Below are 22093 nucleotides of genomic sequence, written 5' to 3' on the forward strand. Positions count from 1 at the left end.
TTCATCCTGATCTTCTGACTCAGTAACGGTCAGGTTTTGCATCCAGCATTCAGGTCCCCGCATCTCACAGCGTGGATGCTGCATGCTTAGAAGAGGAGGAGGAGGAATGGGTTGTGGTGTGCACATTGTCAGTCACGTGGCACAGGGTGGCTGGATTCCCTGGGAGTCCAGAATGCACATCAACTTACTAGAATCCAGGGAAGTCCATCAGGCCTGCAATGCTTTCCTCCTGCTCATCCAATCCAAACATGTTCAGTTAATGTTGGACAATATAATAGTATTTTATATAAGCAAGCAAAGGGGAACAAGAGCCCTTTCTTTGTGCATAGAGACAGTCACACTCTCCAATTGGTGCATCAGACATCACATATCCTTATCAGAGCTTACTTACCAGGGATTCAAAATTCCCTACTGGACTGCCTGAGCAGACACTATTCTGTAAATCCTGAATGGGGGAGTCATGATTCTATTCTCAATGATGTCTTTGCTTAATGGTGAATGCTAGCTTGGGACCGTTTTGCCTCTCAGGCAAACAGGAAGCTTCCTCGATACTGTTTTAGAGCAGGTCTTGGCAAAGGCTCATTGCTCCCTGATGTCATAGAGGGTCACTTGGGGTATGTCTTCCCTCCAATTCCTTTGATCGCACAAGTTGTATGGAAGATCTGCTAAGACAGAGCTTGAGTCATCCTCATCATGCTCAACTGGCCGAGACAGTTCTGGTTCACAGATCTGTTGAAACTCTCAGTGCAACCACCTGTGAGCATCCCCTTGTTGCTGGAACTGCAAATACAACATGGGCAAGGTCACGCACTGCAATTCGGAGCCGCAACAACTCAAAGCTGTGTATTTGGATGGCCATCAGAGAGAGAGAAAGAGAGTGGTCATGTTCCAGGAGAGTGTAATCCAAAGTTAAAAAGATTTCTACATGAAGCTGTTACTCAGCTAAATGGAAACATTTCTCTGCTTGGGCCCATCAATGCAATTTGTTTCCAGAGTCCGCCAGAATCCCTGATGTTTTAGAGTATCTACTTATCCTTAAGTCCTCAGGTCTTGTGTTCAGTTCCCTATGGGTGCATTTAGCAGCAGTCAACTCTTTCCATCTTCCAGTGGCTAACCGTATGATCTTCAAGCACCCTGTCACAACTAGATTTTTGAAGGGGATGCTCGGATCCTTTCTACCAGTGGTGAAGTTCGCACCTCAGTAGGGCCTCAATTTTATTCTATCACCTCTCACTAAGACCCCCTTTGAGCTGCTGGCTACATGCTCTATGTCCCATCTGTCCATGAAAGTGGCCTTTCTGATAGCTACAAGGTCAGCCAGAAGAGTTAGTGAACTGGGAGTGCTTATGGTGGGCCCACCATATACTGCCTTCTATAAAGAAAAGGTCTTGCTTTGCCCCCACCCTTGAGTCATACTCAAGGTAGTTTCTCCATTTCCTATGAGTCAGGTCATCTACATATCTGTATTTTTTTCCTAAACCACATGTCTCAGACAAGGAGAGAGAACTGCATTCTCTGGACGCCCAGAGGGCTTTGGCCTTTTTTCTGCAATGAGCAAAGGACATAAGAAAGACACCTTAAACTATTTGTTTCCATAGTAGAGGTATCAGGACATCAACCTGTGTCAGTGGAGAGACTTTCAAAATGGATCTCCGGTTGTATTACCTTTTCTTACCAGCTATTTGGCATCCCCTCCTGTCCCCGGAAGGGGTAAAGGCTCATTCCACAGAGGGCAAGCCATTTCAGCTGCATCTCTGAGAGACGTACCCTTACTACAGATATGTAGGGTTGCTACTTGGAGCTGTTTGTGAACCTTCCCAAGCCATTACGACCTTGTACAGTTGTCAGCTCTGGCTTTTGGGGACAGCAGTACTACCGTGTTTCCCCAAAAGTAAGACATCTCCCGAAAATAAGACCTACTTCCAGTTTTGCCTCTCGCTGTAATATAAGGCATCCCCCGAAACTAAGACCTCCTGGATAATAAGGCCACCCCGGAATATAAGGCCCCGAAGCTCCAAGAAAAATAAGACCTCCCCTGAAAATAAGACCTAGCGCATCTTTGGGAGCAAAAATTAATATAAGACACTGTCTTATTTTCGGGGAAACAGGGTATAGTCAGCTATCACTTCTGCATCCTCACAATCATCACCAGTTTGACGACTGCTTGCTAGGGATCATCACTTGAAGAAGAAATGGAGGATACTTACCCGAAACTGGAGGTTCTTTAAGATGTGTGGTCCTTATCTGTTTTCCGCTACCCACCCTCTGTCCTCTGTGCTGTGGATTGGTTACACTGCGGTAAGTGAAAAACTGGAGATGTCTGCCCACCCCAGCCTTTATGCTGTTGGTTGGGAGCACAAGGAGAGGTACCATGCATGTGCGAGCCTACAGACACTACTTGCAAGAAACTCTGGACTGAGTCATGTGGTGTGCATGCGTATCCCACATGCAGAATATAGATAGGGATCACACTTCTTGAAGAACCTCCAGTTACAGGTAAATAACTACCATTTGCTAAGCCTGCCTTGTTGCTCCCTGATACTGTTTTCAGGGCCCTATTCGTGATCTGAGAGCAGCAACCATTGGTCTGCCTTCAACTACAGAGTAAAGGAAAAGGCTGAAAGGCAGAGAATAACATTTTTTTTAAAAAAACCTCTAATCCCCAAATGAGACCTTTATGATAACAAAAATTACATTAATTAAAATATAGCTTCGGTCATGAGAACTGCACGTTTTAAAAAAAAGAAAAACTTAAAACTTGCATAATGTTGCATATTGTGATGAAACTCTAAAAATCACAAGCTCAGTAGTTTACATTTTCTCTGGCCCCTGTAGGGTTTTTGGAGCATTTTTGTTTGTATTTCATGGGCATATTTGCATTCTCCCTCAAGCAAATCTGAGAGCAGCTGCGCTTGTGCATGTGAGGTTGGGCAGTACATTCAGCTCTTCTCAAAGCTGACCCTTATGCTGTGTACTGAGCATGCTCAGAAGTGGTGTTTTAATTGCCTGTAGTATTTCTCTCTCGTCCCACACTTCTCAAACCCTACTGTCACTAAGTCTGTGTTCCCTATTGAATGTGCATATGCCAACTTTCAGCCTCTAAACTTCAGCCATTTTTTTACTTTTGGCCTGTTCCAAAAAGAGTGGGTATGTTTTGTTTTTCAGGGTCAGAGCATACATTTGCTTTCCCTAACCACCTCTTACAAGAAGTTTCCCAAACTTCTTACAATCAATGAATGTATTGACAGAGATGTAACTTACAAAATGCACATTTAAAGTCTTGTGTAAAACCTCAGTTTTTCAGAAATAATTTTTTTTCTTCCTGCTACAGGCTTTTGGAGATGTATATTTTACAGTGACTACACTTAAAAAGTAATACTTTCATTAGGCTGTATACCAAAAACGGAAGTCTCTATTGATGGAGTAATTTTAACATTTTTCTGAAAAAACTAAATTTCTGAAACATTGAACAGTGTTCTAGGCATTTTGCCCATTCCCATCCATGAATAACACGTACTGATGGGCTTGCATTCCATAATCCAGTAGGTGGTATCAAATTATTGCTTTCTGGGTCAACAGGCTGACTGCTGCTTATTTGAATATCAGAATTTACTTTGAAAAAATTTAAGTGCTCCTGTAAAGTGCAGAGGAGGGAGATTCACAGAGGAAATAACAAAACGTTCACTGTAGTTCATAAGTGAACACAGATTTAAGATGGCAGCATACACCTTCCAATAAAATAACTGCTATTCACTGTTATGTATAGAACTACTGCTGTGTTATTCCTTTACATAATATAAGTGTACTGCTATGTTACAACCTTTATTTGAATTTACTGTACATCTCAGAATGTTTGTCACATTCAGTAAAGCAAAAAGGAATTTCACAGGGAAAATACCAAAGGTGGATTTAAATACAGTTTTGGCTTTTCTTGAGTAGGGAAACTTGCATCTAAGTAACCATTGGTAATGGGGTATAAATACACTGGTGCAATCCCACATAGGGTAGACCTACTGCATTGGTGCAAAATGGGACACCAGTAACTGACCATGCACTGGTGTAGCTACATCAGTACAAAAAACCTCCAGTATACACCAGATATGAGATAATTTTATTCCTACATAAAGTCTCCAATAAGAAATCTTTGCAAATAGTTGCAAATGCATGGGACAGGTACCTTGAGCCTGATGCAGATAGGACAACCATTTTCCAACATCAGCAGAGGGTCCTGTGGCTCCTTTAAGACTAACAGAAGTATTGGGAGCATAAGCTTTCGTGGGTAAGAACCTCACTTCTTCAGATGCAAGTAATGGAAATTTCCAGAGGCAGGTATAAATCAGTATGGAGATAACAAGGTTAGTTCAGTCAGGGAGGGTGAGGTGCTCTGCTAGCAGTTGAGGTGTGAATACCAAGGGAGGAGAAACTGCTTCTGTAGTTGGATAGCCATTCTCAGTCTTTGTTTAATCCTGATCTGATGGTGTCAAATTTGCAAATGAACTGGAGCTCAGCAGTTTCTCTTTGGAGTCTGGTCCTGAAGTTTTTTTGCTGTAAGATGGCTACCTTGACATCTGCTATTGTGTGGCCAGGGAGGTTGAAGTGTTCTCCTACAGGTTTTTGTATATTGCCATTCCTGATATCTGACTTGTGTCCATTTATCCTCTTATGTAGTGACTGTCCAGTTTGGCCAATGTACATAGCAGAGGGGCATTGCTGGCACATGATGGCATATATAACATTGGTGGACATGCAGGTGAATGAGCTGGTGACGTTGTAGCTGATCTGGTTAGGTCCTGTGATGGTGTTGCTGGTGTAGATATGTGGGATTTGAAACAGTGGAGTTTGAAACAGCACTGGATGGAATGCTGCCACTGAGTTCAAGAAACGTTCAATTGAGAAAGAAGAGTATCTGTACATTCAAATAGTAATGAAAATTAGGGCTGTCAAGTGATTAATCACACTGTTAAACAATAATAGAATACTGTTTATTTAAATATTTTTGGATATTTTCCACATTTTCAATATATTGATTTCAATTTCAACACAGAATACAAAGTGCACAGTGCTCACTTTATATTTATTTTTATTAATATTTGTACTGTAAAAACAAAAGAAATAGTATTTTTCAATTCACTTAAGCAAGTACTGTAGTGCAGTCTCTTTATCATGAAAGTTGAACTTACAAATGCATAATTATGCACAAAAAATAACTTCATTCAAAAATAAAACAATGTCAAACTTTAGAGCCTACAAGTTCACCCAGTCCTACTTCTTGTTCAGCCAATCGCTCAGACAAGCAAGTTTATTTACATGTGCAAGAGATAATGCTGACAGCTTCTGGTTTACAGTGTCACCTGAAAGTGAGAACAGGTGTTTGCACGGCACTGTTGTAGCCGGCGTTACAAGATGTTTACATGCCAGATGCGCTAAAGATTCATATGTACCTTCATGCTTCAACTACCATTCCAGAGGACATGTGTCCATGGTGATTATGGGTTCTGCTCGATAACGATCCACCAGCAGAAGGATGATTTTCTTTTTTGGTGGCTTGGGTTCTGTAGTTTCTGCATCGGAGTGTTGCTCTTTTAAGACTTCTGAAAGCATGCTCCACACCTCGTCCCTCCCAGATTTTGGAAGGCACTTCAGATTCTTAAACCTTGGGTCGAGTGCTGTAGCTATCTTTAGTACCAATGTGAGATTTCCTTCTTTGCATTTTGTCAAATCTTCAGTGAAAGTGTTCTTAAAACAAACAACATGTGCTGGGTCATCATCTGAGACTGATGTAGCATGAAATAGATGGCAGAATATCGGTCAAACACAGAGCAGGAGACATACAACTCTCCCCCAAGGAGTTCGGTCACAAATTTAATTAACAATTTTTTTTTTTTAATGACCGTCATCAGCATGGAAGCATGTCCTCTGGAACGGTGACTGAAGCATGAAGGAGCATACGAATGTTCAGCATGTCTGGAGCGTAAATACCTTGCAATGCTGGCTACAAAAGTGCCATGTGAACACCTGTTCTTACTTTCAGATGACATTGTAAATAAGAAGTGGGTAGCATTATCTCCCATAAATGTAAACAGACTTGTTTGTCTTAGCGATTGCCTGAACAAGAAGTAGGACTGAGTGGACTTGTAAGCACTAAAGTTTTACATTGTTTTGTTTTGAGTGCAGTTATGTAAAAATATCTACATTTATAAGTGGCACTTTCACAATAAAGAGATTGCACTACAGTACTTCTATGAGGTGAATTGGAAAATACTATTTCTTTTATCATTTTTACAGTGGAAATATTTGTAATAAAAATAATATAAAGTGAGCACTGTACATGTTATATTCTGTGTTGTAATTGAAATCAAGATATTTGAAAATGTAGAAAAACATCCAAACATATTTAATAAATTTCTATTGGTATTCTATTGTTTAACAGTGCAATTAAAACTGTGATTAATCACGATTAATTTTTTTGAGTTAATTGCATGAGTTAACTGCGATTAATCGACAGCCCTAATGAGAATAAGACAAAAATCTCTCATCTCACCACTAAGTGTGGTTTTTTGTCTTTAATGTACTATCGCTTACAAAAAACTATGTTAAAAGAACATTATTTATGTTGCAAGGTCAAGCACTAAGAAGCACTCCAAGAATGATCAGGAAGTGCCTTATACCGACTCCATAGTTAGGTTACGTTTTGAAATGGGCTTGAAGTGGGGCATAAATTCCTGCATTTCCAAGCATGTGGCCAATTAGCGTGAAATGCCATATGAGGTTAGTTTTTATGCCCCTTGAATTTTCTGTATGGTGTTTGTTTGGTTTCTCCTAATGCATTTTTAATAGGTTTTCTTGAATTTGGGCTCTGGCTGTAATTTTTCCAGGGAAGTTCTACTTGTCTTTTTTGACTAGTGTCTTTCTAAAAAAAAAAAATTTCTGGATACCCCAAACTTGATAGAAAGGTGTGTCCTCAGTACATGTGATGCAACAAGCAGTTTTCGTTATTTTTTTAAAAAAAAGGGAGGGTGTGAAGGGGTCATTTTTAGCCTATAATCATGCTGCTAGTTTATGTGCTGTGTGACTAAATCTAATTGAGCGGGGCCAGGGAAACCTGATTGCTGCACACATTCTCCTGTCAAGAGCTACACATTCTTTTAGATTTTATCCCACAACAGAGAAAGTTTCATACATAGCTGCTGATACGCAAAAGTTCATGCACAGCTGCTGACAGATAAAATCTTCTCCAGCTGCAGCAATACTTCTGCCTCTCCTCTGCCCCACGCTTGTCCTGCTTAAGAATTTAAAATAACCCAAAAACCTAGGAAATTAATAAACAAACTTCATTGTGAAGGTGTTAGTTTCTACTCATAACATACTTGAGACAAACTCACAAAACCAAAGAAATGAAGTTAAGTAACTTAACACTAACTTCTCCTTTATCCACAGGCCATACCTAACCATTACTACAGCTACCATAAGCCAGTATAGGCCATGCATTATAACTTTAACTCTGCTTTCCTAAGGATACCAGCCTTTAAGAAGAATACTTCTCTGAAGACTTGTCATCAACAGAGTTAAGGCTGTTCTGTGTGGCCTGTAGTGTCTAGTAGTGGAAAGGTATGTTCTGCTGTGTGGAGGAGTAGAAGATAAATGTCCTAACTTTTCGTTTCTTTGTTTTCATGGGTGTCAGGTATATTGGGTGTAGCAACCCTAAATGCTTCACAAGAAAGTTTTGTACTCTCAAATAAACAGTCTTCAGATAGTTAGAGGTCCTTTTCAAGACAAGCCACGATTGTCAACATTGAGTAACACAAGAAGGAGACCATTGGTTTAAACATTACCTTAAATCTCCTGCCTGAGGGCTATCAAAACAATGGTTACATGAAAAATCTGATGTGGGAACTTCACATTTTTGAAATGTGACCTACAGAAAGCAGCACAAAAAAGGAGGAAACATTTTAGTTAGCTCCCATGAAGAGGCACATCCAGCTCAAGGGAAACCTTGATTTCCGTTATATTTAATTAAAAAAAAATCCTATAGAACTGGATGAATGGAATCCTTTCAAAGAGTGACTGAGATGGATGGCAAGTAGTGCAATTACTAGGTATTGAAAAACTTTTCCTGGGACTGGTGTAACTGTAGTTTGTGATAAGAAGTGATTCTTCTATTTAAGAGATGAATCTTGCCCCTAATGTGCTGGTCATAATTTTATTGCAGTAAATACACCTCTTGACACTTGGTACAATGTTAGAAAGTACATGTGGAATGTAGTTGGGTGCATATTAGACTTGAAATATGCAATAATTAGTTATAGGTTTCCATACCAGTTTTTTTTACCCCACTTCATTAACAAAATTTTTTTTTTAAATGATAGTTTATTGTAAGTTAACATTTAAAAAAAAATCTTGCTTGAGATCTTATCACTGTCCCAGTCACTACTACTCTTCAGCTGTCTGTCAATAGTCTTTCAGCAAACTCACCTGACAAAATTTAAAATCCTTTGGTAGACCCCAGTACTGCAATTGGATCTTCACTGATGGACTTCTGGGCATGCGTAGAGTACCATTGAAGTAATCTGGATTTCAGGAGCAGGGTTGATATAATTAATTGCCATATTTATAAAATTGCATGTAATTTGTTGATTTATTTGATCAGGATTGAACGTAGAACTATCTTTTTTTTTTTTTTAACTGATTAAAATGAATATGTTCCTCTTTGGCTTGATCAGATTTGAATCTGTTTCATGAACATGACTTAAAAAAATATTAACTAAAAATGTTTGTAATAAAATGAAACCACTGAGCATTTTTAAGTTATTCAGCATGGCAGTATTCTTGATTAATTGCCAACATTCCTAAGAACTGAGGAAAAATTATGGCAAATTTTATATTGCACCTACAAAACTTTCTTCCTCGTGCATATTTCCACTTTTACTAAAAGAGCTGTCAGAGTGTTGGTAATTGATTGACAAGAACGTGGTTGTTTACATCAGGTTTCCTGTAGACATGGCATTCCAGATTTTCGCTAGGGAACACATACTGAAACAAACTTCTGGACATTTTTTTAAATTTATATATAATTTATATATATAAAACAAATAGTATCATATAGCTTTGAAGAATTTTTGTTCACACTCTAAAATAAAAAGGTCTCTTGGGTTTTTTTGTGTCTTAATTATTTTAAGCTATTTTAACAATATGGGCTAGGCTTCTTAGATTTTAACCTTTAGGGTCATATCCTAGAAACTCTACTTAGGTAAATAGTCCCACTGAGGTGCACTGACCCTGATTCTGTACTCCTGCTGTCTCCTTTTACATATACAAAAACTTAAAACTGACATATTTTCAGAAGTGATGGACAAACCTCAGTATCAGGAGATTTACTTCTGTTTAGTTGCCTATCAGAATTGTTTGGCTTTACAAAATTAGGACCGGATTCTGCCACCCCTAGGCAGTGTTTACACTGCAGAGATTATACCCGCATAGCTATGTTGGCACAACCCCTGAGCGTAGATGCAGCTTACACTGACAGAAGGGGTAGTGTAGGAATGCCACCTTCCCAAACGAAGTTAACTATGTTAACAGAAGCATTCTTCTGTTGACATAGCTGCATCTACACTGGAAGTTGGCCAGCATAGCTTACACTGACAGTTTTGTCAACAAACTTAGTGTGGTTGGCAGATTTTGTCCCTTAGGCCTTTGAGATCATGGGAATTTGGGTCTTCCAGGTCTGGGTAAAATGAGGATGTTCAGAGGCATGTCAGAATGAAAAAGAGGCAAAAAGGAAACTGTTCAAACTGAATTTAAATTTAAGAAACTTGATTTGTTAGGAAACTAAAAAGAACTCTACTCTAGAGGGGAGTAGTGTTTATGCAAATAAACTCCATGACTTAGGCATTCCTCAACTCATAATATTCAAGATAAGTGTGTTCATTTGTACTTCGCTGACCGTCACCATACCACCCTAAGGCTGAGGTACTATCTTGAATAATTCTTGGTTTGCGGATAGGCTGTTACGGCTTGTGTTTTGTTTTCAGACAAAAGAAATAAGTTGTTGGAGTGGTGGGACTGGGAGGGCTTGGCTTCTTCCCAGTAGTACTTGTATAATGGCTGCTCCTGGCGGCAACTGTTCTGCTCCAGCCCCATATTTTTTGGACTCGTGACTTATTTATTCCTGTCCTTGAGTTGTCAGTCATGGAGTGCCAAATATTTTCTGCCCCTTAAAGATTTTTCTTAGCTGAATGATATACAGTCACTTGGAGAATAGCTTGGCTCTATATATTGTGGGACTTGTTGATGGCTCAAAACATTCCCAAAATCCTGACTGTGGAGAATAAGAAATAAAGGGGACTACTTCCTTCAGAACAGAAGGCAGATTCTTAGGCTACACAACAGCACTCAGACTCCTTCCGTGGAACAGCAGCCAACGAGTTTCATGTTAACTGCATCTAGTCATCTTAAAACTATTAATTTTATTCCCACATCTTTATAATATGAATTATAGCAGCTCAAAACTGCTAAAATATCATGGCAGACATTGTCCACTCTAATTAATTATCATAGTTGTGATGATTAGTTTTGTTAATTCTTCGTTTGCTATTTAAAAAAATTCAGATGTAAATTAGGATCTAATTTAAAGCCAACAAAGAGAGGAAGCTGAGAGTAAACTCCCCAGTTGTATCCTTACGTCATCTTTTGAATTTGTCTGCAACATATATGGTACCATGTGGCTGAAGTCATTAAGTATCTGTTAAATGCCCAACATAATGGGGTGTATGTGTAAGTTAAGGATGTTAAGCTATAGATCTGAACATATTCACTTATATGAGACCATAAATGTATGCTTGCAAGTTTTTGTGGTTTATTTCACATATACAAATAGTTTTAAGAATAAAAGTAGCTTAGTGCTAGTGGTCTGGGAGTGATTTTCCTCAACAGTTATTCCACAGTTTTTTTTCCCCTGTTACTTATCTATTTCTTATGCATGCTCTCATATTTTTTCCCCAAGAGTTTCCAATATACAGCAGCAGCTGGCCTTGCTAGATAATGAATCTTGGCCAGGAATGGCTGAGGCGGACAGGGACCGTCTTCAGCTCATCAAGGAGAAAGAGGCTCTCCTTCAGGAACTGCAGCTCATCAGTCAGCAGAGACGATCCCCAGAATACATTGCACGTTTGGAGGAAGAAAAAAGGCGCTTGGAGAATGAAATTCAGCAGGCTCGGGCCAGTTCTGCTCAGGGGGCCACTGAAAGGTTTGGCGACTTAACAGATTATTTTCTTATCTACCATAGGATGCAGCTGCATAGATTCCAAGTGAAGAGCTGGTGCAGTTTACCAGCTTTATATGAGATCAAAGCACTACAGTGGTTATTTGTGCACTTTGCCTACAAAAGGGACTGGGGTCCCAGTCAGCACTTCCTGACCATGCCACTGTTTAGATCCAATCTTCTGAAAGCTTTCCTGTAAGCGGTATTAGAGTGAAATCGACAAGACTGGTCACTTTCCCTTTTCCTATTCAGATCCCAGGAGTGCAGCAGAACTGATAAGAATCATGTCAGTTTTTCACTTATCTTTGGAAAAGCTCTGAGCTCCAGAGAAATGCCATTGAGCTACTCAGGATGAATGGGGACCCAAACAATGGGGACCAGAGATGATGGGGATAGTTGGTTGGCACCTGGGGTTAAGTTAGAGTGATCGAGGTCACGTCCCCAGAAACAGCAGAGACCTGAGAACAGAGACTAGCCCTGCACACAGCAGTAGCCCCAGGACTCAGGAAGTTTAAAGATGACCTTTATGCTGTAGTTGTACATACGTCTTTCCCATTGACCTGTGCAGTGTACAGTTTGGCTGGACCCAAATGTGGCCCTAAGATTTTGTTGAGTATGCTATATAAAAATTTTGTGTATTTAAAACCAATATGAGGCTGTTATTAAAAATGAAAACATTCTTCACTTGGGGGAAGTACACCTCTACCCCGATATAACGCAACCTGATATAACACGAATTCAGATATAACACAGTAAAGCACCGGCGGATCAAAGCAAGTTCGATATAACGCGGTTTCACCTATAACGCGGTAAGATTTTTTGGCTCCCGAGGACAGCGTTATATCTGGGTAGAGGTGTATTGTTCTTTTCAAGGTGCCATAAATTGTCACCGAATTTAAGGAACAGACATAATTCCGGCCAAGGATGTCAATAAACTGTGCATATTATAAAATGCCTCCAATTAGGGGGACAGAGCTTCTGTCTAAAACTCATTTCTCCTAATACTCTAATAATGTTGCTAACCTTTATGGTGAACTTTTTCTTACACCAGAGAAAATATTTCTGTCCACTTAGAAAATATTTCTTCCATGCAAGCAGCTAGCATCTGTGAGACGTTTTCCCAGATTTTCTGTGCATTCTTTTGGTTTTTGTCACAGGTTGAGCCGTGAATTAATGGAAAAAAGCCAACTTTGACACTTGAGGACACTACACTGAGCAATATTAATACAATCTTGTCTAAACATTAACGCTTACGTGATTAAGTTGATCTTTATAAATAATTGAAAATGGCCCCATATCTGAGTTTGTAGAATTCTATTTGACTTGATCAGGCTTACTTCAGGCAGTAAATCCAAATGGTGATAGAGAATTCATAGCTGATTAAATAAATACAGTTTATGTTTTGTATGACATTATTTGTGATTTTTGCAATATTGGCACTCCAGCCTAGAAAATGACAGAGAAGGGAGTTCACTTTACACTGCAGTGTAGTAAATTTTATTTGTTGTTTTTGGGATCTCATGTTAGGTAGCACATACTGTGCTGGCAAAAAGAGCAAGCTCTTTTTCCATGTTGTAGTCTGTGCTGTGGAAACCAACATTCCAGGGTGATATTTGATATTTCAGATTCTAGCAAGAAATTGAGCAAAAGTTAGCAGAATATTTAAGGATGCTGTATTTTTTATAATAAGAGAGAGAACACCACCAGAGACTAGACTAATTATTCTGTCCGTCAGAGACAGAAAACATTTATCATTGGAGGATCTCCTTCCATAACCCATCTCCTTCCCCCAGCTTGCAAAAAAGGGTTGATGTTTAAGCACATTTAATAAGAGTTCTGTTGTTACTGATTTTAAAATGTAACGTTAAGCACACGAAGAGCTAGCATAACTTAGAACTCATACAGAGAACTACACAGGGGCTTCAAGATTATGCTGCGTAGAGAAAGTAGCTTTTTCTTGTTTCTTAAATAGCTATAATATGAGTGGTTAAGGCTAACATTTAATTTTTAATTTCACTCATCCAAAAGATTCCCCTTTACTACCCTCTCTGTCAAAACCCCTGCATCTTATTAACTGTTTTTCCAGTCAAGGAGGGTTTGATGGGACTTTCTGTGGAGCCAGAAACACTGCCCTTGGCTAAGTCAGAGCTCTGGACACCCACCCCTTTGTTCCCCTGCATTCCAAATATCAGTCAGTTTGGGAGCCTTGAGGACTGAGGAAGTATCAGGTCTGGGCTGCAGAATGGAGACATATTATGCCAATAATATGCCAAGAAACAGAACAAATTACCCCCCTGATTTTAATCTGTGGAGGGAAAGGTTTTAATTTGGAGTTAAAAGAATAAAACTGCAGAAAAAACATAGAAAACTCTGTATTTCCGGTAGAGAATAAATGGAGGGATTGGAACAAATGCTGCACCTTTTTAAAATAAAGTTTAATAGTTTCAAAATGTAATCAGGGTACCTTACAAGCATAATAGTACAGGCAAAGTTATGACGACTCCGTTTGTGTTCGGGCAATAATGCTGAGTAATTTGGCCACTTGCTTTTGCCTCGGTAAAGAAACAATAATGGTCACTTTTTCCTCAAGAAGAAAGAAGTTTTTATTATAGTTTAATGTTTTAAATGCTTCTAACTTCTGTTTGAAGGAGAACAATACAAGAAATATATTAACAAATATTAAAAAATTATAATTACAGTTTACTACAGTATATTCACTCTTGGGGCATTACTTGAAGGTCAGTTCGATACTTATCCTTTTTCCCAGTGGTTCCTCACTCCTCTCCTGCCACAGTATATCTGAATGAAAGCCAGGATCACAGAGTTCGGTGATAAACTGCTTAAAAGAACAGAAGTTCTCCAAAAAAAATTTCTTTTCCTTTTGAAGTTTGACTTTCAATCTGTATGGGTAATTGAGGTACTGGCGAATATTCACCCGCGAAAGCTTATGCTCCAATACGTCTGTTAGTCTATAAGGTGCCACAGGACTCTGTCGCTTTTTACAGATCCAGACTAACACGGCTACCCCTCTGATACTTGTTTTTAGTCAGCTGCTCCTGCCTCTTACATGTCAGCTTAGGTACCTTTATGGTTAGCCTTGGCAATTTCTGTTATGTAACTTCACCACCATAGCTCTTGTGTTTTCTTTTGGTTCCTTATTCCTCAGTTACTGCAGTTCTCTAAGTGCTATATAAGGCTCTCAGATCCTATGCTCTCAATGGGAGTTCCGTCATGGATTAAACGCTGTGTATTGCCCTAAGTGAACTAATTCTGTTTGTTAAAAAAGGATTCATTGGTTACTCCCAATACAACAAGAACTGTCTCTTCTTCTGTGTTTGGAAAGCTCTTAGCACATTTTGAACACTACTGCAATATAAACAAAAGAAGAAAAATAATAATTGCAATTTTTAATTATAGGATACTGTTACAGGAGAAGAGAAATTGTTTGCTTTTGCAGCTGGAAGAAGCTACTCGCTTAGCCTCCTATTTACACTCCCAGTTAAAAAGGTGAGTTCTTTAGAGAAAATAATATTTTAAAAAATTTAATAAATTTTGAATTCAACAGAAGAAAAGTAAAAGTACAAACAGAACAGACCATTTTACTTTTTCATACTTCTTTTGTATGTTTGTAATATAAGTAAAGGGTGGGCGTTGGTTCTTACTTTGTTGATCTGTTTTCTTTAAGTACATTTTGGGCACTGAAAGGCATTCACAGCTTGCAGTTTAGCAAAGTATTTGATGTGTCGTAAATTCAGTGGTTTGGATAGAGTGTTATTAAAAAGGAGAAAAGTACTTTTCACTTTTAATAATAGCTATCTGGACTGCCTGGTTTGAAAGTTAGTGAGATCTGTCTGTATAATATGTGGAAAGGAGAAATGCAGCTGAACCCATTTTATGATTGTTTTTGTTTATAAATAAAAAATGATACACAAACAAGCTTTAAACTATGCATGACAAAAGACAGAAAATTCGGGGTGTCATTCTTAAGCCCACATTAGTGATTGCTTATTTCTTAAGCATTGATGGTCTCTGGTGCTGTACCGGAAAACAACACAGAAGGATAAATAGACAGTACAAATCAGACACGCAACTTCTAAGTGACAAGAGGAAGGTAAATGGAGAGTCAATATATAATCAGGGAGGCAGCATTTTACGGACATGGGCTATGTTTTGTGGGAGAAGTTAATTTTGAGGAGGGATGTGAAAGAAGAAACAATAGGCACTTGATGCATTGGAGTTTGGGCTAAGAAGAAACAGAAAAGGTAGTGATGCGCCTTCCCAGCATCCACTTTCAGAACTGTCTCTTTCCAATCTGCCTGTTTTATGCAAATCTTACAATTTTCAGCTGGAGGAAAAACATGAGTACAGTGGCAACAGCAGCAAGACAACCACTACTGCTACCCACAGTCCAACCAACCCCCCCTTCTCTCCCCCCAACTCTGAAGAGCGGAAGAGAGAAATGAGGTCAGGGTTCATTTCTGGCATAAAAGGGTAAACAGAGTAGTTAGAAGTGAGAAAGAGATAAAATGTAAAAGGATAAAATGTGCTTGGAACATTCTAACAGATTCACTACTCTGACATTCCAAGACAATAGTCACTCAGAGTAGGGGTTTGCATGCTATGGAGGAGATAGAGGATGTCACCCTCTAAACATGAAGACGTTCTGAGATCTACAGAGAAATCCTACAAGTTTGAGACTATCTCCATGAGGGATCAGCCTCTTGGGATGGCTCTTGAGGACCCCTTATCTCACCAGCACACCACCTGCAGGAGCCTAGCTCCTGTTGGTTCACACTTTACCCACTGCTATACTCTTATCTCCACATTTGGAGAGCGGCAGAGGAATGGGGTTAGTGCTGAAATTGCAACTTGAAAGCTCCCACAAGGTTTTCAAATGGGAATTCTGTGAGTTTGCTTGCATATAAACTGTATAGAGTGACTGTTTCCTTGTTCTGCTGATGTCCCACTCCTCTTGAACCAAGTTATTGGACTCAATTCAGAAGCAACTGATTGAAATATAATGGCTTGTGATATACAGGAGTTCAGACTAGAGAACTAATGATCCCTTCTAGATTTAAACTCCATGAATCTATGACTTTCCCTCACCAGTCTTCTCTCTGGCCACTTTTCCACCAAAACCCACAGAGAGCCATCTGCAGATTTGAGGAAAGGGATGTGATGATCCTTCTTGCTCCACTTTATTTATACTACTTTCATCACCTTTAGCCTAAAGGCAAGGGAGGAGAAGAAAGATGGCCCTTAACCTAAGTATTACAATGCTGAATGCATGTAAAATCCTCTATCTTAATGTGGGTTGTTATTTTTCTATCTATGATGTGTTCCTAGCTATATAATTCATATATTAATGGATCTTTTTCTGTTTTAGTTTATCTGCTAGCACCCTCACAATGTCTTCTGGCAGCAGTAGGGGATCACTGGCATCCAGCCGAGGTTCACTGGCGTCCAGCAGAGGGTCTCTAAGCTCTGTCAGCTTCACGGACATCTATGGCCTCCCACAGTATGACAAATCAGACAGTGTTACTGACTATGCACAACATCTGCGCTTTGACCTGATTCCATTTGATTCTCTCAGTAAAGATGTGCAGTACTCTGATTCCACTGGACATTGTAACTTCAATAAACAAAGGAAGTCCTTGGATACTCCTCAATCCCTGGCATCCCTGTCATCACGGTCCTCCTTGTCATCGTTGTCCCCTCCAAGTTCCCCTCTGGACACCCCCTTCCTTTCTGCTTCTCGGGATTCTCCACTTGCCCAGATGTCAGAAGGATTTGAGGAGATAGCGGGTGTAGGAGCCCTAGAAATGCGCAGAGCTCAGGCCTCGGTTTTGGGTGACGATGCCCAAGGAACAACTTCATCACAGACGCCTGCTTACCCCGTGGATGATGGACTGCAAGAAATGGGACCACACCTGGCAAACATCCAAACTGGTGGAGGTGAGTTTGTTTTCTTCATTACCATTTTGTCTCACCTAATCTTCAAGGGATAATGAAAAACACAAGAAAAATGTAAGCATGGCATTATAATCTGCTATCAGTTCGATTTATTTTTTAATTTAATTTTTAAAAAACAATTCTACATCTGATGTTAACTAAAAAATTTTTTGTTCAAAGGTGAAGTGCAGAGACTGTTCGTATGTAGTAATTTTTTTAGACTTTAACATAAATTGTTAATGGAAACGTCAGTACTTTTTCTGAAAATATGCCAATTTTGTTGATTAAAAATAATAGGCCTGCGTGTTTACGTCTTAGGAAAAATCCTGAATGAGAGAACCTGAACAGTCTTAGACTGTGCCAGCTGATATCACTTCTCTTTGTGTGCCAAAAACACTTAGTAATAGCAGTAAGTTTGATGGAGGAAAATGGGGAGGCAACCTGAACTGGCTGAAGTAGGAACAAACAATGACAGAACACAAGTAACAGCAGTAACTACCCCTTTTAAATCTACCTGGTTCATGCAGATCAGACCCTTTTGTTTTACAATTGTATGAGGCAGGCAAACACAACTGGCTTGTAAGTCTATGGTGTTACTGTATTCCTTGATTTGTGTGTGCATGGTATGTAATGTCTACGTGTGAGTGTTATTTGGGCCAGAATTGGGGTGGATGGGTGCCACCCAGCACCTATTCTGTTTACGTGAACTGACATGCATACAGGAGTTTAGGGGGAAGACAAACAAGTGAGCTAGTTGAGACCATTAGGGATTGCCAGATCTTGAAGTGTAGGAGGGGAGGGGCAGTTATACTCTTACAATAACTCTACTCTAAAATCTGTGGTTACCACAACACACTTTCAAAAATATATATCATTTGTACTGAAATAGTTACTATTCCACTTGTATTGCAAATGATCACAATAGAACATTCATTATGGGTGCTCCCCACATATAAACCATTACCAGTTACCTTTGAGAACTCATGGAAGATGGGTGAGGTCCCAGAGAAATGGAGAAGGACATGCATAGTACCTGCCTTTAAAATGAGGAACAAAGAGCGCTTGGGGAATTATAGACCAGTCAGCCTAACTTCAATACCTGGAAAGATACTGGAACAAATTTATTAAATACCTAAAGGGTCCAAGGGTTATAAGGAATAGTCATCATGGATTTGTCAAGAACAAGTCAGACCAAATATCAGAGGGGTAGCCGTGTTAGTCTGAATCTGTAAAAAGCAACAGAGGGTCCTGTGGCACCTTTAAGACTAACAGAAGTATTGGGAGCATAAGCTTTCGTGGGTAAGAACCTCACTTCTTCAGATGCAAGTAATGGAAATCTCCAGAGGCAGGTATAAATCAGTATGGAGATAACGAGGTTAGTTCAATCAGGGAGGGTGAGGGTGCTCTGCTAGCAGTTGAGGTGTGAACACCAAGGGAGGAGAAACTGCTTCTGTAGTTGGATAGCCATTCTCAGTCTTTGTTTAATCCTGATCTGATGGTGTCAAATTTGCAAATGAACTGGAGCTCAGCAGTTTCTCTTTGGAGTCTGGTCCTGAAGTTTTTTTGCTGTAAGATGGCTACCTTTACATCTGCTATTGTGTGGCCAGGGAGGTTGAAGTGTTCTCCTACAGGTTTTTGTATATTGCCATTCCTGATATCTGACTTGTGTCCATTTATCCTCTTGTGTAGTGACTGTCCAGTTTGGCCAATGTACATAGCAGAGGGGCATTGCTGGCACATGATGGCATATATAACATTGGTGGATGTGCAGATGAATGAGCCGGTGATGTTATAGCTGATCTGGTTAGGTCCTGTGATGGTGTTGCTGGTGTAGATATGTGGGCAGAGTTGGCATCGAGGTTTGTTACATGGGTTGGTTCCTGAGTTAGAGTTGTTATGGTGCGGTGCGTGGTTGCTGGTGAGAATATGCTTAAGGTTGGCGGGTTGTCTGTGGGCGAGGACTGGCCTGCCTCCCAAGGTCTGTGAAAGTGAGGGATCATTGTCCAGGATGGGTTGTAGATCACTGATGATGCGTTGGAGAGGTTTAAGCTGAGGAGTGTAGGTGATGGCCAGTGGAGTTCTGTTGGTTTCTTTTTTGGGCCTGTCTTGTAGCAGGAGCCTTCTGGGTACACGTCTGGCTCTGTTGATTTGTTTCTTTATTTCCTTGTGTGGGTATCGTAGTTTTGAGAATGCTTGGTGAAGATCTTGTAGGTGTTGGTCTCTGTCTGAGGGGTTGGAGCAGATGAGATTGTACCTCAGTGCTTGGCTGTAGACGATGGATCGTGTGGTGTGTCCGGGGTGGAAGCTGGAGGCATGAAGGTAGGCATAGCGGTCGGTGGGTTTTCGGTATAGGGTGGTGTTAACGTGGCCATCGCTTATTTGTACGGTGGTGTCTAGGAAGTGGACCTCCCGTGTAGATTGGTCCAGGCTGAGGTTGATGGTGGGGTGGAAGCTGTTGAAATCATGGTGGAATTCTTCCAGGGTCTCCTTCCCATGGGTCCAGATGATGAAGATGTCATCAATGTAGCGTAGGTAGAGAAGGGGCGTGAGTGGACGAGAGCTGAGGAAGCGTTGTTCCAAGTCAGCCATAAAAATGTTGGCATATTGTGGGGCCATGCGGGTGCCCATAGTGGTGCCACTGGTCTGGAGGTATATATTGTCACCAAATTTGAAATAATTGTGCGTGAGGATAAAGTCACAGAGCTCAGCAATAAGTTGTGCTGTGTCATCATCAGGGATACTGTTCCTGATAGCTTGTATTCCATCTGTGTGTGGGATGTTTGTGTAGAGAGCCTCTACATCCATGGTGGCTAGGATGGTGTTTTCTGGGAGGTCACCAATGCATTGTAGTTTTCTCAGGAAATCTGTGGTGTCACGAAGATAGCTGTGAGTGCTGGTGGCGTAGGGTCTGAGCAGGGAGTCCACATATCCAGACAGTCCTTCAGTGAGAGTGCCAATGCCTGAGATGATGGGGCGTCCAGGATTTCCAGGTTTGTGGATCTTGGGTAGTAGATAGAATAACCCCGGTCGGGGCTCTAAGGGTATGTTGATTTGTTCCTGTGTTAGTGTAGGGAGTGTCCTGAGTAGAGGCAGGCCAGTCCTTACCCACAGACAACCCACCAACCTTAAGCATATTCTCACCAGCAACCACGCACCGCACCATAACAACTCTAACTCAGGAACCAACCCATGCAACAAACCTCGATGCCAACTCTGCCCACATATCTACACCAGCAACACCATCACAGGACCTAACCAGATCAGCTATAACATCACCGGCTCATTCACCTGCATGTCCACCAATGTTATTAGTTCATTAGCACATTGGACACCATCAGATCAGGATTAAACAAAGACTGAGAATGGCTATCCAACTACAGAAGCAGTTTCTCCTCCCTTGGTGTTCACACCCCAACTGCTAGCAGAGCACCTCACCCTCCCTGATTGAACTAACCTCGTTATCTCCATACTGATTTATACCCGCCTCTGGAGATTTCCATTACTTGCATCTGAAGAAGTGAGGTTCTTACCCACGAAAGCTTATGCTCCCAATACTTCTGTTAGTCTTAAAGGTGCCACAGGACCCTCTGTTAAGTCAGACCAAACTAACCTAATGTCTTTCTTTGACAGAGTTACTGGTTAGTGAATTGGGGAGGGTGGGGGGAGAGCTGTAGATATGAACTAGCTTGATTTTAATAAGGCTTTTGACATAGTCCTACATGATATTCTCTTATGTAAACTAGGGAAAATATGGTATAGATTAAATTGGTATAACGTGGGTATAGAACTTGTTAAAAGACCATATTCAAAGAGTAGTTATCAATGGTTGCTATCAAACTGGGAGGACATATCTAGTGAGGTCCTGTGTGGGTCAGTCCTGGGTCTGGTACCGTTCCATATTTTCATTTCTGACTTGGATAATGGAGTGCTTATACAATTTGCAGATGAAACCAAGCTAGGAGTGGTTGCAAGCACTTTGGAGAACAGAATTAGAATGCAAAACAAACCTTGACAAATTAGAGTATTGGTCTGAAATTAACATGATGAAATTCAATAGCGACAAGTGCAAAGTTCTACACTTAATAAAGAAAAATCAAATGCACAACTACAAAATGGGGAGGTGGTAGCGCTGGTGAAAAGGATCTGCAGGCTATAGTGGATCACAAATTGAATATGAGTAGGGGTATATTAAATCACGGAGAAATCACACATTTTTCACGGGTTGGTCATGGCATAAATAGCAAATTTTGCGGATGTGTTCATACCATGCCACCCTTACTTCTGCACTGCTGCTGGCGGTGGCGCTGCCTTCAGAGCTGGGTGCCCAGCCAGCAGCCGCCACTCTCTCATCACCTAGCTCTGAAGGCATAGGGTAAAAGTATATGGTATAATATAGGGTAAAAATACACAAAAGACCAGATTTTGCGGGGAAGACCAGATTTCAAGGTCCATGACGTGTTTTTCGTGGCTGTGAATTTGGTAAGTCCCTACCTGTACGTAGTTTCTAGAAATGAAGACCTGATTTGCGTGCTGAGAAAAGGAACGCTGTAATGGGGCTGGGATGCTGCTTCAGTTATACTCTTCTTCCCACCCACTGTGAAGTTTTCTTTCCTGTCTTTTCTTTCATTTAAACATTCTCTTCTGTTTTTGTCACTAGAGCGCTTCCCGTTCCACTGTGTTCACCTATTTCTTCTCTGTGTATAGCATGCAACGTTTACATTGGAAGTAGAAAAACAGTAAAGGCCAAAGAATTATTCTGGTGGTGTTCGTTTGAGCTGCTTTTAATGTGTGAATTTTAAAACAATTATTTAGGGAAAAATGGTTCCCCCTTCACATTTCTTGCCGAGGCTCTTGACTCTTTTGCACTCTGTAAATTGATTGGCT

At 40.4% G+C, this 22093-nt stretch overlaps 1 protein-coding gene across 1 annotated transcript in view; it reads left to right on the forward strand.

Annotated features, from left to right (window-relative positions):
- The window catches only part of LOC113406072 (protein WWC3-like), a 103926-nt gene that overhangs the window by 51869 nt on the left and 29964 nt on the right, over positions 1-22093 (forward strand). The window contains exons 8-10 of the mRNA XM_026648399.1: positions 11000-11242; positions 14675-14764; positions 16644-17212. Coding sequence (XP_026504184.1) covers positions 11000-11242; positions 14675-14764; positions 16644-17212 — 902 coding nt within the window. The remainder of the gene's footprint in view (positions 1-10999; positions 11243-14674; positions 14765-16643; positions 17213-22093) is intronic.

The sequence above is a fragment of the Terrapene carolina genome, unplaced genomic scaffold (genome assembly GCF_002925995.2).
Source record: "Terrapene carolina triunguis isolate 2854851 unplaced genomic scaffold, T_m_triunguis-2.0 Scaffold22, whole genome shotgun sequence".
NCBI classification, from domain to species: Eukaryota; Metazoa; Chordata; order Testudines; family Emydidae; genus Terrapene; species Terrapene triunguis.